Source organism: Cutaneotrichosporon cavernicola (assembly GCF_030864355.1).
Source record: "Cutaneotrichosporon cavernicola HIS019 DNA, chromosome: 6".
Classification (NCBI taxonomy): Eukaryota; Fungi; Basidiomycota; class Tremellomycetes; order Trichosporonales; family Trichosporonaceae; genus Cutaneotrichosporon; species Cutaneotrichosporon cavernicola.
Window position 1 is genome coordinate 307,285 of NC_083398.1, and position 13,143 is coordinate 320,427.

The 13,143-nt window shown below is 57.0% G+C and overlaps 3 protein-coding genes across 3 annotated transcripts; 1 reads left to right on the top strand and 2 right to left on the bottom strand.

Annotated features, from left to right (window-relative positions):
• Window positions 1-4,715: 4,715 nt before the first annotated feature.
• On the bottom strand, window positions 4,716-5,672 carry CcaverHIS019_0601160 (uncharacterized protein; the record flags this gene model as incomplete). The annotated part of the gene is made up of 1 exon (XM_060602538.1): window positions 4,716-5,672. One exon carries the CDS (start codon window positions 5,670-5,672, stop codon window positions 4,716-4,718), a length of 957 nt encoding a protein of 318 aa, XP_060458922.1.
• Window positions 5,673-6,806: 1,134 nt separating this feature from the next.
• On the bottom strand, window positions 6,807-9,064 carry CcaverHIS019_0601170 (uncharacterized protein; the record flags this gene model as incomplete). Its single annotated transcript, XM_060602539.1, has 3 exons — window positions 6,807-8,258; window positions 8,455-8,870; window positions 8,932-9,064. 3 exons carry the CDS (start codon window positions 9,062-9,064, stop codon window positions 6,807-6,809), a joined length of 2,001 nt encoding a protein of 666 aa, XP_060458923.1.
• Window positions 9,065-11,216: 2,152 nt separating this feature from the next.
• Window positions 11,217-13,016, top strand: CcaverHIS019_0601180 (uncharacterized protein; the record flags this gene model as incomplete). Its single annotated transcript, XM_060602540.1, has 2 exons — window positions 11,217-11,292; window positions 11,356-13,016. The coding sequence occupies 2 exons, from the start codon at window positions 11,217-11,219 to the stop codon at window positions 13,014-13,016; spliced, it is 1,737 nt and encodes a 578-aa protein (XP_060458924.1).
• Between the last annotated feature and the right edge of the window lie 127 nt (window positions 13,017-13,143).

Sequence of the window (13,143 nt, forward strand, 5' to 3'; positions counted from 1 at the left end):
GGGAGAACTGGTGCTCAACTTTCCCACGGTGAGTGGCGGGAGCAATGGTATGTGCTGTTAGGGGACGGTACCTGAATTGGACCCACAGCACCTTCCATCACTGCTAATGAACAGTGCTGACGTTTGGAGAGCCTCCGACTTTGAACGCATCGTGTCGTCGTACGCATTGCCGAGCCTCCAGTCCACAGCCGCCGAGGGAAGGAGTAAGGCTGTCCCTACACTTTTATGTAGATGGATGAAACCTGGCAGTGTTTCTGGCGACGCACGGTGGTCCTGATTGTCGACGTGTCCGAAAAATGACCGTTAATAGCCGGAAACTCCCGTCGTCACAGCGCCAGCCACTTTGGGACTTGAAGCTATGGATTACAATTCAACCTCGTCTACCGCCCTACGCGGGCCTTGACCAACACCCAACCGTAACAGATAACGGGTGCATCGTTCTGATGGTGCCTGGGCGCATGCATTAAGAGTTTGTTGACCACTCTTCCTGTTTTCTCCCTCTCCGCGGAACTGGATATCAGTTCGCAACCGGAAAAACCCCACGTTCGCCAATCGGAGCATGATCAGATGCTCATAACACACCCCCACGTTCGGTTCATTGTGATATACGTGAGATATCGCTTCTACGTGGAAGTCAGGCTTTCCTCTCCCTCCACGTGTGCCCTTCATCACCCCTCCTTCCATCCTCTGGCCAGGCTTCACCTGGTGGTCGGTTGACTGCCAAGAGGACCAGGCATGCGCCTACCTAGTACCATAGTCATACCAGCCTCATACTCATGTGGTACATGAATCTATTCTTCGCAGATTCAAGCCCTTGTTCGACATCGCGCTGCCTTTGTTGCGAACTAGGCTACGGGAACGCTGCCCCTTACCTCAGAGAGAAATGTAACGGCTACGTACGACTCCTCGCCAATCGTGAGCTTGTACTCATCCGAGGTCGTGACCAAAAGGCGTTGGCAGGCAGTGCTCAGGCTTTCGCTGAAACTGAAGGCAGCGGACGGTTGAAGATCGCCGATTTGCGCCCGAGCTTTTTGCGAACGGAACTCGAATCCCAGGAGCTTGGCAAGAATCATGGTCGCAATATGCTGAGCCCTTATATGCGGAAGTCCTGGGAGGTCGGTAGCGACCCCTTGGAAGAGGAAGAAAGGCTGGGGTTGGTGAAGAGTGGCCGGACCAGTAGATTTGGAGCCATTTCTGGAGGTTGTCGACGTCTACGAGACAGAATCGTCCACCTCCAATGAAAAGTTATGTGCATCGCGAATAGTAATCTGGGCAGGGTAGTTGCCATGCGTAAGATCCACAAAGACTCAGCTTTGAAGGTTGATGTAGCTGGGGTGGCGGGACAAGTGAAAGTACCCGCCCGTTAGTGCCGAGGGCGACGAGGGCCGGACGCTGAAGTGCAGTTCATCTGCCCTAATCCAAGTCCCAAACCCATTGGGTTCAGCACACAGGTATATCACCTTCTGCGGGCAGAAGTATTTGGGGGACAGTAGGCCCGGTCTAATACGGAGAACCTCTAGAGCCCGAAACAGTGTACTGAGGACAGGGCGATAGCGCTTGCCGTAATTCAACTCGGGGACCTTGATCCTGGAGAACAGGTTGTAGACGTGCTGGCTGAGGGTGCGGTTCTTGCGATGCTCAGTCAAGGATTGATCTCATCCAAGGAAAAGGGGCCGATAACTGTCTGGCGGCTATGAGGAGATCGGAAACTGAGCGTGCGTCTCCAAGTGCGTCAACGCAGTAACATACAGACACAAGGCCACATGGTTGAGCGGGTGTGAGACCATAATGTCGACCTTGCCGCGGAAAGCGCGCGATTTCGCATGAAAGGCGTTGGCCGTTTCCGCGTTCGTGTGGGGCAGAATGAGGAATGAGGTCCATATTGTGGGGATAGAAGATGTGGTCCAGGGCTGTCATGTTACTGATGTCTTGTGGTCAGTACAAAAAGTGTACAATCTGGGATCACACTTGGTGGTGATGAAGAGGATGATGGATGAAGTCCAGATGTGGAAGAGGGAAAGTTTGGTGTATGTGTAGGCTTATAGGAACGTTGGGAAAACTCAAGTGACATGATTTTAACTCAACAGTGCAATTCTACCCCGACACATGTGGAAGTCCAGGGAGGGAACCCTCTGCGAGAACTGACTTTTCCCGATGTAGGAGCCTAGTCATGCTAGTCATGCTATTCATGCGGTCAGAGGAGCTAAAATGGAAGATTTAATCTACGCGTGTCATTTGTGGTTGCGAGGTCGCTCGCACATACCAACTCCCCTAAGGCACTGTACACTCTATCTCGTCGGGAGAAGGGCCAATTCTCATGTGGAGACCGCAGGGATTGGGATCTTACAGGGTCAGGCTCTACATGCGAAAGATGCCAGGTTATGATGAGGTAGAGCGTTGGTTGACCGTCGTCGGTCGACACGTGTCTGGTGTGTGGTCGACCGCAATGCGCTACGACCGTTACCCCACTAGGTTCACACTCTCCTCTGTTGCGTTCGCCTATTCTTACACCCATATGGTTACTTCGGGAGAGCAGACGGCAAGCAGAGCGGGAAAGGCCAACAACCGTGGACGAAGCCTGCTTGGCTCGCTCTCCCAATGATGGGTTTCCTTCCCGTCATTCAACCCCAGCGTGCAGGCAAGCGCTCCTAGCTGTCGGCTGACCCAGAATGCCCTGTCGGCTTTGCGCTTGCTCGTGGTCTTTCCCATGCAGCCCATGCCGTGAAAGCCGTTCAGCCACATCACCTCCCAGACTGCTCCCTAATACAATATCATGTCTGTTTCAAAAACACTGCTTGCATCGTCTCCTCCTTAGCTCAGTTGGTAGAGCGCGACACTAGTAATGTCGAGGTCAGTCGTTCGAGTCGGCTAGGAGGAAGCAAAGTATCTCTTTTGCATCGATCCCCTTGTGCGAGCCAATGCTTGTGGCAGCATCTGTTTGGAGGTGTGATTGACGGTCTGGCGATCGGCGTACCGGCAGCATACTGCCGGACAGGTTACTGATTGTTTAGATGGGAGGTCAGAGGTCGGCAACCCAGTCCTTCCCGCCCATCCCACATCGAGACCGAGACCAGAGTGCCAAAAATGTATCTAACAGCGGCATAGATCAACTTGGGCTGGTCGAGTGTCCAGACTGCAAACTGGTCTCACCAGAATGGTATGACTTGTCTCATCGGAAGTGCAACAACAAGGTGTTTAGTTGACCCAGTTCTTCCCCTCAGAGCTATTCTTGACACACTTTTCCCAAGCCCAGAATCTTTATTCCCAGGGCAATAAATCTTGCCGCGTTTGGCCTGAGATCGCTCTGGATATCAGGATAGAACTCGAGCGCAGACCAGGAGACGAAGAAGCGAAAACGCGAAACGCCTCTAATCCTCGCGCAATCCACGCCACATGGCTTGATGGTGCGAGTAGAGTAACCCTGATTCCAGTCGGGAAAGGGATCGGCCGATTGGGATTTGAGGGACGTGTACCCGAAAACCAAAACCCAAACATGCAGGGATGCGACTGGCATTACTCGACTCCATGCTTCGGATATGGAGTATTCAGAGATCCAGTTAACCTCAACGACTGACCGATGGGCGCGGGGCAGAAGAGAACAAAACAAAAATGGAGCCGAGTAAGAGTCGAATATCTGGAGGGGAGGCTGGGTTGGTTGCCAAATGCTTGTGCTGAATTGATTCAAGGGAATGTAGATCTACACAGATAAATGTTACTAAATTACTTGGATTTGCTGATCCGAAGATCAATGCCGAAATAGTGAAGCATCTGGGGGACCAGTTACGAGTCCCGGAGGCGGAGCTGTGGAACGAGGGCCAACCAGTATGGGGATGCACGTCAACGGAATTGGATACTATGCGACATCTGAGTACGCAGATATATGGACCCGATTTAAGGTTAGTTCAATTGTAAGGCTATCAAGAGTATAAAGAATCAAGTTTGAGGCTCTGAAACTCTGAACGAACTGGAGGACGCGACAGGTGGATAGGCCAGGCTGCGGGGCCAGATCAAGCCCCCGCTTTCCCTCTCCAGGTAGCGGCGGCAGTTAAACGTTGAGTGCCTCAAGGTGAGTTACAGCGGCCTGTTCTTCAGCTAGCAGTGACCTCGAGCACGGTTGAGGCATACATGTCAGTCACACGTTCCGCCGATCCGCCAGCCGCCCGGGCCAGCTGTTCCACGCTTGTCACCCCATGCGCAGGTGTGGGTCTGCATCAGAGATCGGCACGAGGTCAAAGCGCATCCGGGCTGGAGGAGGTCGAGATGCGCTTTGATCACGAGGTAGCGGCTTTCATAATATGTTTACAACCGGTACGCGCACTTGACGAGGTTGCCCTGCTGAGCTAGTTGGGCGATGGATGTCTGGCCACACTCGCAAGTTAATGAACCGCCCGCGGCCGCGGTCGGACGAGCTTGCTGTCAACCGGTTGAACCTCAAAGTGGGCCCAGTCGAGGCACGCGTGAGAGATGCCCCAACCGCACGCGGGCCGGAGACCAGGCTCGTCGGAATGTTGAGGCCGTGCCGGGAGCCTTGCCCTCTCCCTGATCGTCCTTTTCGACTGATACCATCACTGGTTTGCCCACGGTACTCTTCCTACCTCCGATGGCGAGCTTTCGGTGACGGTATGAGCTCGGGCCCATGATGCGGAGCCAGTTGGCGAGAACAAGAATCACGAGCTCGCCGCAAGCGCCACCCAGGCGTTGACAGCGAGGTCGGCCTACTTGGTGAAGTGCTCTGCGCCGCCCAGTCCAACCGTATAATCGGCGTACCTCTCCTCCCCAATCTGGCGCCGATACTCCTCCGCGCTAAAGCAGCGGATCTTTTCTTCACCCTTCCCAGGCTCGAAAGCCAGCCTTGCAAGGCTGCGGAGGCATTCCCTCCTCCGAGCGGCCTTATGCTCTTGCCCGCCCCAAGTACGCAGGACCTCGACGTCCTCGGCTCTCGTCCCACGTGGAAAGAGGGCAGCGACATTCCCCCAGTCCACGAGGGTCACCGAGTGTCCATCGCAAACGACCCTCGCGAGATCGCCCATGAGCCGCGAGCCGAGACGCGCGCCGTGCGGCATGGACTCCATCTCCACCCGAAGGCAGCGAGTAAAGAGGAGGGTTAGGGCCGACGGTCCATAGTATCCGCTCGGTGGGAAGAATGCTAACGCAAGCCCTCCCCCCGTACCAGCTGCATAGTTGATCACGAGGGAGTCGGAGAGGAGCCAGCCGCGGAAGGGTTCTGGGCGACCTAAGTCGGCAGCCACTATAATGGTAGTAGGCGAGAAAGGGAGGGGAGCGTTCAGGTCGCCTACTATCCGGATCGTGTGTACACCATCAAGGAGGACGCGGAGAGCGCACCGCGAAGTGCGGAGGTCGAGGCGATTCCCCAAATCCAAGACGCGTATGGCAGAGTACCGCCGCCGCATACCGGGTACGCTAGACCCCGCCGCGAGCGCGGTCATCTCGGGTCCCGTGAGGGAGCGGAGTGACCGGCGGCATGGGAAGACCACACATCCGTCCCGACCGGTGTGGGGTACGACGAGTCGCGTGCGTCGCGCGTAGATCGCCTCCACTTGTGCGAGCGCGGCGTGCGAGGCTGTCCGGAAGGCGTTGAGCGCATGCGCATCGGCATGCGAGAGGATCAGATCGATGAGGTGTGGGTAGGCGCTGTGGTCTATGCTGAGCATGGTGAGTAGAGATGGGAGGCAAGATGGGTGGCGCCAGGTCAGATAAGCCCCACCACCAAAGTCGGAAGTCATGTGCCGGAACCAGTGACGGAGGGTACATTTGAGCCGGGACGTCATAGGCCTCATAGAGCTTTGCTAGGATCACATACATGCATACTGTATTCCCAGAAGAACAGAAAGCCGACGCTCGTGTGCGTGAGCTGCGATTCAAGCTCGGCATCTACCTCATGTACACACGCAAGCCGGGCTGCATGCACGGAGTACGCACTGCTGCTACTAACCATGGTACTTCTTGTACCCTTATCCATGTGTGAACCAAAAATGGCGCCTGCGCTCACCGACTACACGTGAATCAGGTGATTCCTGCTTCTGCCTCTTGCAGTCCAAGCAACGATCCCCCAAGCCTGTTCAACACCCAGAGTCCCAGCGGACAGGACGAACCTAAAAAGCTACACTGACGGGGATTCGAACCCCGGTCAAGTGCTAATCCATTGGAAGGCACTTATGCTAACCACTACACTATCAGTGTGGCCACGATTAACAGGCAACGGTGAATCACCAGTCCCCGTGCTGCGGCCCAAGAATGCAGATTGAGAGCGATGCGTATTGTGAACGTCGTCCTGGGATCTGTCCTATCATTGCGGTATGAGCTCATCAGCTAAGAAAGTTGGTTGGCAGGCACACGGGGGGGGGCGGAACATCTGCGCTAGACGAGGGCACCAATTGCCAAGATCCTAAGCCGACGAGGAAGGAAACAACCACACTTTGCTTTCGAACACTTCTCCTCGCCACGTCACTGTCCCGGTCTCGCCCACAGTGCATTTCGAGTGACCTCCCATGCCTCGTCATGCCACTACTTCCTGAGACCTTCAAGCAGCCTCTTCGTCATGCGACGGCCAAGTCGGTTTGCTGCTGACCAGGGTGAAGAGCTGGAGACGAGCGAGGCGGAAGGAAAGTCTCGGTGAGTCAAGGAACGTTCCGGTGAGTCTGGACAGACGTTGATGCCTCTTCTCCGGATCCCACAAGCTGCTGCGTGCCCATTTCGAACTTGGTACGGTCACTCACATTACTATGGCTATTACTGTGTGTCCGTTTGCCCTCATACCCCTGTCTATATCTACACGAAGCCCAAGCTTAAGGCTTGTACGGCTTGGTGACGTTGGAAGTGTGGCCGAGGCCGAGCGCCTCGGCAACGCGGAACGCGATGTCTACGTTGCCCATCACACCGCGGAAGAGCTCGTGGCCCGCGCTCCACGCGTAGATAGGGACGTCGACGAGCGAGTGAACACCCTGCCCGCTGTTGGGGTCGAGGTTGCCAGTCATTGCAAAGCCCTCGGGGCTGTCATTGGGGTTGAAGAAGTAGCCCTGGGTCTTGTCCTGGCTGAGAGCGGACGGGATGCGCTCGTGCTCCTTGCTAACCTCGTAGTCCTCGCGGCGGTCGCTGACTGCCGCGTACCCGTGCGCAATGGTGTAGCGGGGGTCCCAGGTGATGGGGAAGTGACCCTGGGGGTTCTCGAAGATCTCGTGCGTCGTCGGGCTCACGTCCTGCGGCACAACGTACGCGCTCAGGCCCGAGCGCTCGTACACGCCTACAGCGTTGCGCTTCTTGCGGTCCTCCTTCTGCTCCTTGAGGTACTTGGTGTCGGCCGAACCGAAGACGTCGAATCCGTGCCCGTGGTCGGCGGTGACAATGACGAGCGTCTCCTCAAGCTCGCCAATCTCCTTGAGATGTTCGAGGACAGCGCGGACGGTGTCGTCGAGCTCGAGAAGGTCACCCAGGGCACGGTCAACGTCGCCGACGTGCATGTTCTTGTCGATGAGCGCCGCCTCAGACATGAGCGCCCATCCGGTGCGGCGCGCCTTGGCACGGGTGCTGAGGATGTCGATGGCCTTGAGCGTCATGTCCTTGAGACCCGGCTGGTCGTATGCGCCCTGGGTACCGTCCGCCTGGAGGGCGTACTTGAGCGTGTCGGTGTAGATATGCCTGTCAAGCCACGTCGAGACGTTGCCGCGGGTAAAAATGGCGAGCGCCCGGTCCTCGTTGGTGAACGCCTCGAGCTGCGTCTTGTTGAAGCCCACCTGGTAGCCGTGCTCGGCCCAGCGGTCGAACTGGTCGACATTGCCGTTGGCAGGCGACGCGATGAAGTTCTCCGCGCCGCCACCGAAGAGGACATCGATACCACCCCACGGGGTCCAGGAGTGGTTCATCGTCACACCGCTGAGGTACTGTTCAATGACGGTGTGGTACTGCGAACGCTGCGAGGTGTGAGCACACACAGCGGCGGGGGTGGCGTCCGCAATATAGGCCGAGGACACGGCTCCAACCTGGCCACCGGTAGTGCGGCGGAACATCTCAAAGATGGTCTCGACCTTGGCGTTGTTGTATGGCTTGCCTGTCGAGTCGGTGTAGGCGTTGAGGCCGTTGACCGTCATCTTGTGGCCAGTGAACAGCGCCGAGGCGCTGTTGGCCGAGTCGGTGATGAAGCTGTCGAGCGAGTGCGTCATCTGGGAGCCGTAACCCTGGGCCGAGTCGAATGCCATGTGCGTCTGGTACTTGCCGTTGACTGTCTTGTGCGCAAGGAGGCGCTGCCGTCAGACATGGACACGAAGGGTTCATATTTGTGAACTGGGCCTTGGAGCAGGTTGAGGTCAAACACAGAGTCGACCTCTACCAGGCACCTCGACTAACACCACCTCCATCAGGCACGTCAACAAACTCCACTGCTGATGGATGTCCATCATGTCGAGAAACACGGTCCTACCAAGCCATCAGTCCACTTACAGCTGCAGAGATCATTGATGTGGCCATGCCGTCACCGACAAAGAAGAGGAGGTTCTTGGCTTTGGCGCACTTGGGGATGGGGTTGACCTCCCACGTCGCCTCCTGAGTCTCACCACCGTTAAAGGTCAGGCGAACCTTGTAGCGGCCGGGCTTGTGCAGCTGGACGTTGCGGTAGCTCTTGGAGATGACGTTGACGGCGCTGGGCATCTTGGCTTCCTCGGCAAACAGGTCCTCGTACCAAGTGAAGTTGTAGGTTTCGGGCTTGGGGTCCTTGAGCCCAAAGAACTTGGTAACGTCCATGAGCTTGGAGCCCTTGCCCCCGATCTCAAGCTTGAAGTTTGGGTCGACCTTGCCACCGTTGTAAGCCTGCGAGCCGTTGATGGGCGCCTGGACTTCGACACGGATGTCGAACGTCTCTGCCAGTCAGTTCCGCCATCTCGACAACTAGGTGAAGTCGGCACGGGGAAGGTAACTCACGACCAGCGATGAAGTTAACCTGGTCGGGAGGGAACACGCATCCGAGCTTGGGGCACGCAGCAGTGCGGCGGAAAGTCTGGGCTTGGGCTGCCGTAGCAGCGAGCGCCGCCATAAGAAGCTGGACCGCCACCATTTTTGTACGTTCTTGATGATGTTGAAAGAGAGATACTCGCTGATCCCAGTATTTGAAGCGGCCAAAACTCTCTCTTGCTCCAACGTGCTTACCCCACTGGTGTCGATTTTAGCTCGAGATCATGAGAGGCATCACCGTGGCATCACCACCTGCGGAGCAACCGTTCAGCAACAGCAGTGGGGATTGACAGTGGGATGGTTCTGCGTCAGGCACTGCGGTACTGCGAAGGAACGTGGGCTCCATGCGCGTGGTGGCCGGCGTAAGCAATGTGTCAAATGTTGCAGATAGGATGGTCGATGCAGGCGGCTGGAGGATGGTCTGTCTGAGCCTCAGGTGTGACCTCGATGGGCTGGTGACACATGTGCTGCCGATCCGGCTGCGACTAACTCAATTGGGACCGGGGGCTTTCGGTGGTTAATGCGCCATCAGTCTGTTCAGGAGGAGGCAAGTCGGCCCCAGTGGGCAGGCGACTCATGTCGGAGCACGAGCAGAGAAGCGACGCAAAGGTCCTGAGGGCATGTCTTCGTCAGCGGTTACTGTAGCCAGGGAGGAGATGCTAATGGACGTTGAGGCAGGGGGGCCTGTCAGAGGAAGAAAGATGGTCTGGTGGGGTGAGACGATGTACTGAGTGGCCCAGAGGAGTTGCAATGGGCCAACGAGCGCTGAAGGTGCGCAGTGCATGCTCGCTGCCTCCCGACAATCCCGAGAGGGCACCTCGGATGCCACGTATTGGATACATCCGCTGTATGAGGAGGCCGCTCGTGAGCCATGCTGGCTTGGTTTCCTCGCACGTGTGGTTTCAGAAGCTCCACGCTAGCTCGGCAACTCACACACACGTTCGTTCCAGGTGTGCGGTACAAAAAGTCGGCATCGCTGAACTACTCACCCTTAGATGCAACCATGGCGTCCAGGGTGGCCCACGAGACCCATGAGGCCAAAGAGTCACATTGTGATATGTTGTGCGGACTGGCTGACGCAATGGCGACCGTTGTGATGGAGAGAGATGGAGGTCGAAAGCTGAGTTGACGTTTGAAAACACGTTCGTGACACATGGCCCTTATCTGGGTTTTACGCCCGGTGCCTGAAGTGTCTCACTCCGAGGTGACATTCCCCCTCGGCTTCGGCATTCCAAGCTTTGTCGTTGGGCGGCTTTGCTCTCGGGTTGCGATTTGGATCCTTAACCCATCTTCGGCTGCACCACGGATCTCCAGCTGGAACGTTGGACCTTATGGCGACACATGCCGTTGATTGGGTCTCTGTTCATTAAGTCGTCTGCCAGCCGAAGTCGACTGGGTTACGGAGAGGATGAGCTTGCCCGCGGCATCCTAGGGTTCGAGAGGCTAGATGGTGGCGGCAAAAAAGGTGGTATCGCACATTGGTAGGGCCGACAGGTCTTCTTGCGAGAAGCGGCGTGAGCGGGTGCATTGTACGCAGCAGCGTACATGCGGACATTTCCCGCTCGCATCGGAGCATGCGTTGGCTGACACATAGTGTTCGGCAATCAACTCCTCCTTCTGGAGTCACTTGGACGACGTGGTGGCTGCGATGAGCCAGGCTCCGACCACTCCTCCCACGCTTAGCAACTGCACCCAGTAAACCCCAACCCTGGCCTAGTCCAGCTGGTCTCGTGATGCCAAGCGCGTTGAAATTCTTGCTCAGCAGGTTAATCTACTCCACGATCGTCGGAAGAGACTGCATTGAATGGAGGCGGACATTGGCGCATCACATGGCCGACCACTGGCTCCATCGCGGCTGAAATACTCCCCTGATTCAATTCGCAAAGCAGGATCGAGAAATGGACGATGGACGCGGACGCTCCAAGATGGTCGGTTTCGTCGGGGTGCCTAGCGCCAAGACCGCCGAGCACAACTGTCCAGAAACGTGTGCTGCAAAAGCAAGTCGCCAATCCGCTGAGTGGCAGTATGCACGTTCACTGACTTTTTTTTTTCGATGCACACTAGTATCCACAGCAATGTATGCGACTCTAGGGGAGCTATCGGCGCGGTCGCATGACCGTCCGGGAGGTACTTAATGCTGAGGCGGCGGTGCTGGCTCAACATTCCCATCAGCTACCTGCCTAGCCGAGCCTAGCCTCCAAGACCACCTGTTAACAACTCGAGAACCCCCAGTGGGCCCGACACTCTCCTTGACGATGCCGACGCTTCATCAGTACGACTATATCTTCGCCATTGCTGTCCTCGCCGCGGCATTGGACGCATACAACATCGGTGAGCATCATGTCACGTCTAGAAGACCGCGGCATTGGAAAGAGCCACTCTCTGACAACCCAGGTGCCAACGATGTGGCAAACTCTTTCGCGACGTCCGTGTCGTCGCGCTCTCTTACGATGAAGCAGGCGTGTGTTCTCGCTGCTTTGTGCGAGTTCCTCGGCGCCATCCTCGTCGGTGCAAAGGTCTCTGGCACCATTAAGAACGGTATTATTTCGCTTTCTACTTTCAACGGCAACGCCGGTGTCCAAATGCTTGGCTTCACCTGTGCTCTCGTTGCTTCCGCCACTTGGCTCATGATCGCCACCAGGAACTCGTGGCCTGTTTCTACTACCTACTCGATCGTCTCGGCGCTTGCCGGTGTCGGTGTTGCCCTCGGCGGTCCCGAGGTCGTCCAGTGGGGTTGGAACGGCGGCAAGGGTCTCGGCACAATCTTCGCCGGCTTCGGTATCGCTCCCTCCATTGCCGCTGGCTTTGGCGCGATTGTCTACTTGGTCACCAAGTACGCCGTCCTCGTCCGCAAGAACCCCATTCGTAACGCTCTCTACATCTCGCCCATCTACTTCTTCACCGTTACTGCGGTACTTACCATGTCGATTGTTTACAAGGGCTCGCCTGCTCTCAAGCTCGACAAGCTCCCCCAGGTGACTGTCGCGCTCGCCATTGTCATCACTGCTCTCGTTGTTTCCATTCTCTCCGTCCTTTTCTGGCTCCCCTACGTCTACTGTAAGGTCGTCCGCAAGGACTACACCCTCCGCTTCTGGCACTTTTTCTACGGCCCCTTCCTCTGGCGCCGCCAGGCTCCTGCCGACGCCTCCGAGATCGTTGCCGGCCACGTTCCCGACTACCGTGTCCGGGACCGTGACTGCGCCCAGGGTGCCGAGCCAACCGCCAGCGTCCCCAACCACGAGCTCACTCCTCAGGGCTCGACTGAGCGCGAGAAGGATGTCGAGTTCGACGCCGTTCCCCAGGAGCCCCAGCCCGGCGCCCCTGCCGCTCTCGCCGAGGTCGAGGACGAGTACACCACCCCCCAGATCGAGGGCCCCTGGATTCTTCCCCGAAACCTCTGGATCATCTTCCGCTACAAGATCCTCGGCGCGCTCACAAAGGGTGTCAACTACGACGTGCACGCCGCTCAGGCAGGCAAGGGTGGCAAGGAGGCTGAGCGCATTGCCCACATGCACCAGCAGGTCGACCAGTACGGCAACGAGGCTGAGCACCTCTACTCGTTCCTCCAGGTTCTTACTGCTTGCACCAACTCGTTCGCTCACGGCGCCAACGACGTCGCCAACGCCATCGGCCCCTTCTCTGCCATCTATTACGTCTGGTCTAACGGCGTCGTTACCCCCAAGGACACGCCTACCCCCACATGGGTTCTTGCTTTCGGTGGCGCCATGATCGTCATCGGTCTCGCTACCTACGGCTACAACATGATGTCGGCGCTCGGTAACCGTCTTACTCTTATGTCTCCCTCGCGTGGCTTCTCGATGGAGCTCGGCGCATCCATTACCGTCCTCCTCGCTTCGCAGTATGGTATCCCCGTCTCCACCACCATGTGCATTACCGGTGCCACTGCTGGTGTCGGCCTGGTGTCGGGTGGGCCCAAGGCTATCAACTGGCGCGCGTTCGGCTGGATCTTCCTTGGTTGGGTCCTCACCGTGCCTGTGGCCGGTACCGCTGCAGGATGCCTTACGGGTCTGTTCATCAACTCGCCCCACTGGTAGTTCTTCTTCGTAGATTGTGTCTCTCTCATAATGGGGCCGTGTGGATTATATAGATAGTTTCACCTAATGCACGGCCAGGTTGCTTGTGTCCTACAATGTCCAGAGGTGTGCAAAGGAGGTCGTGTGC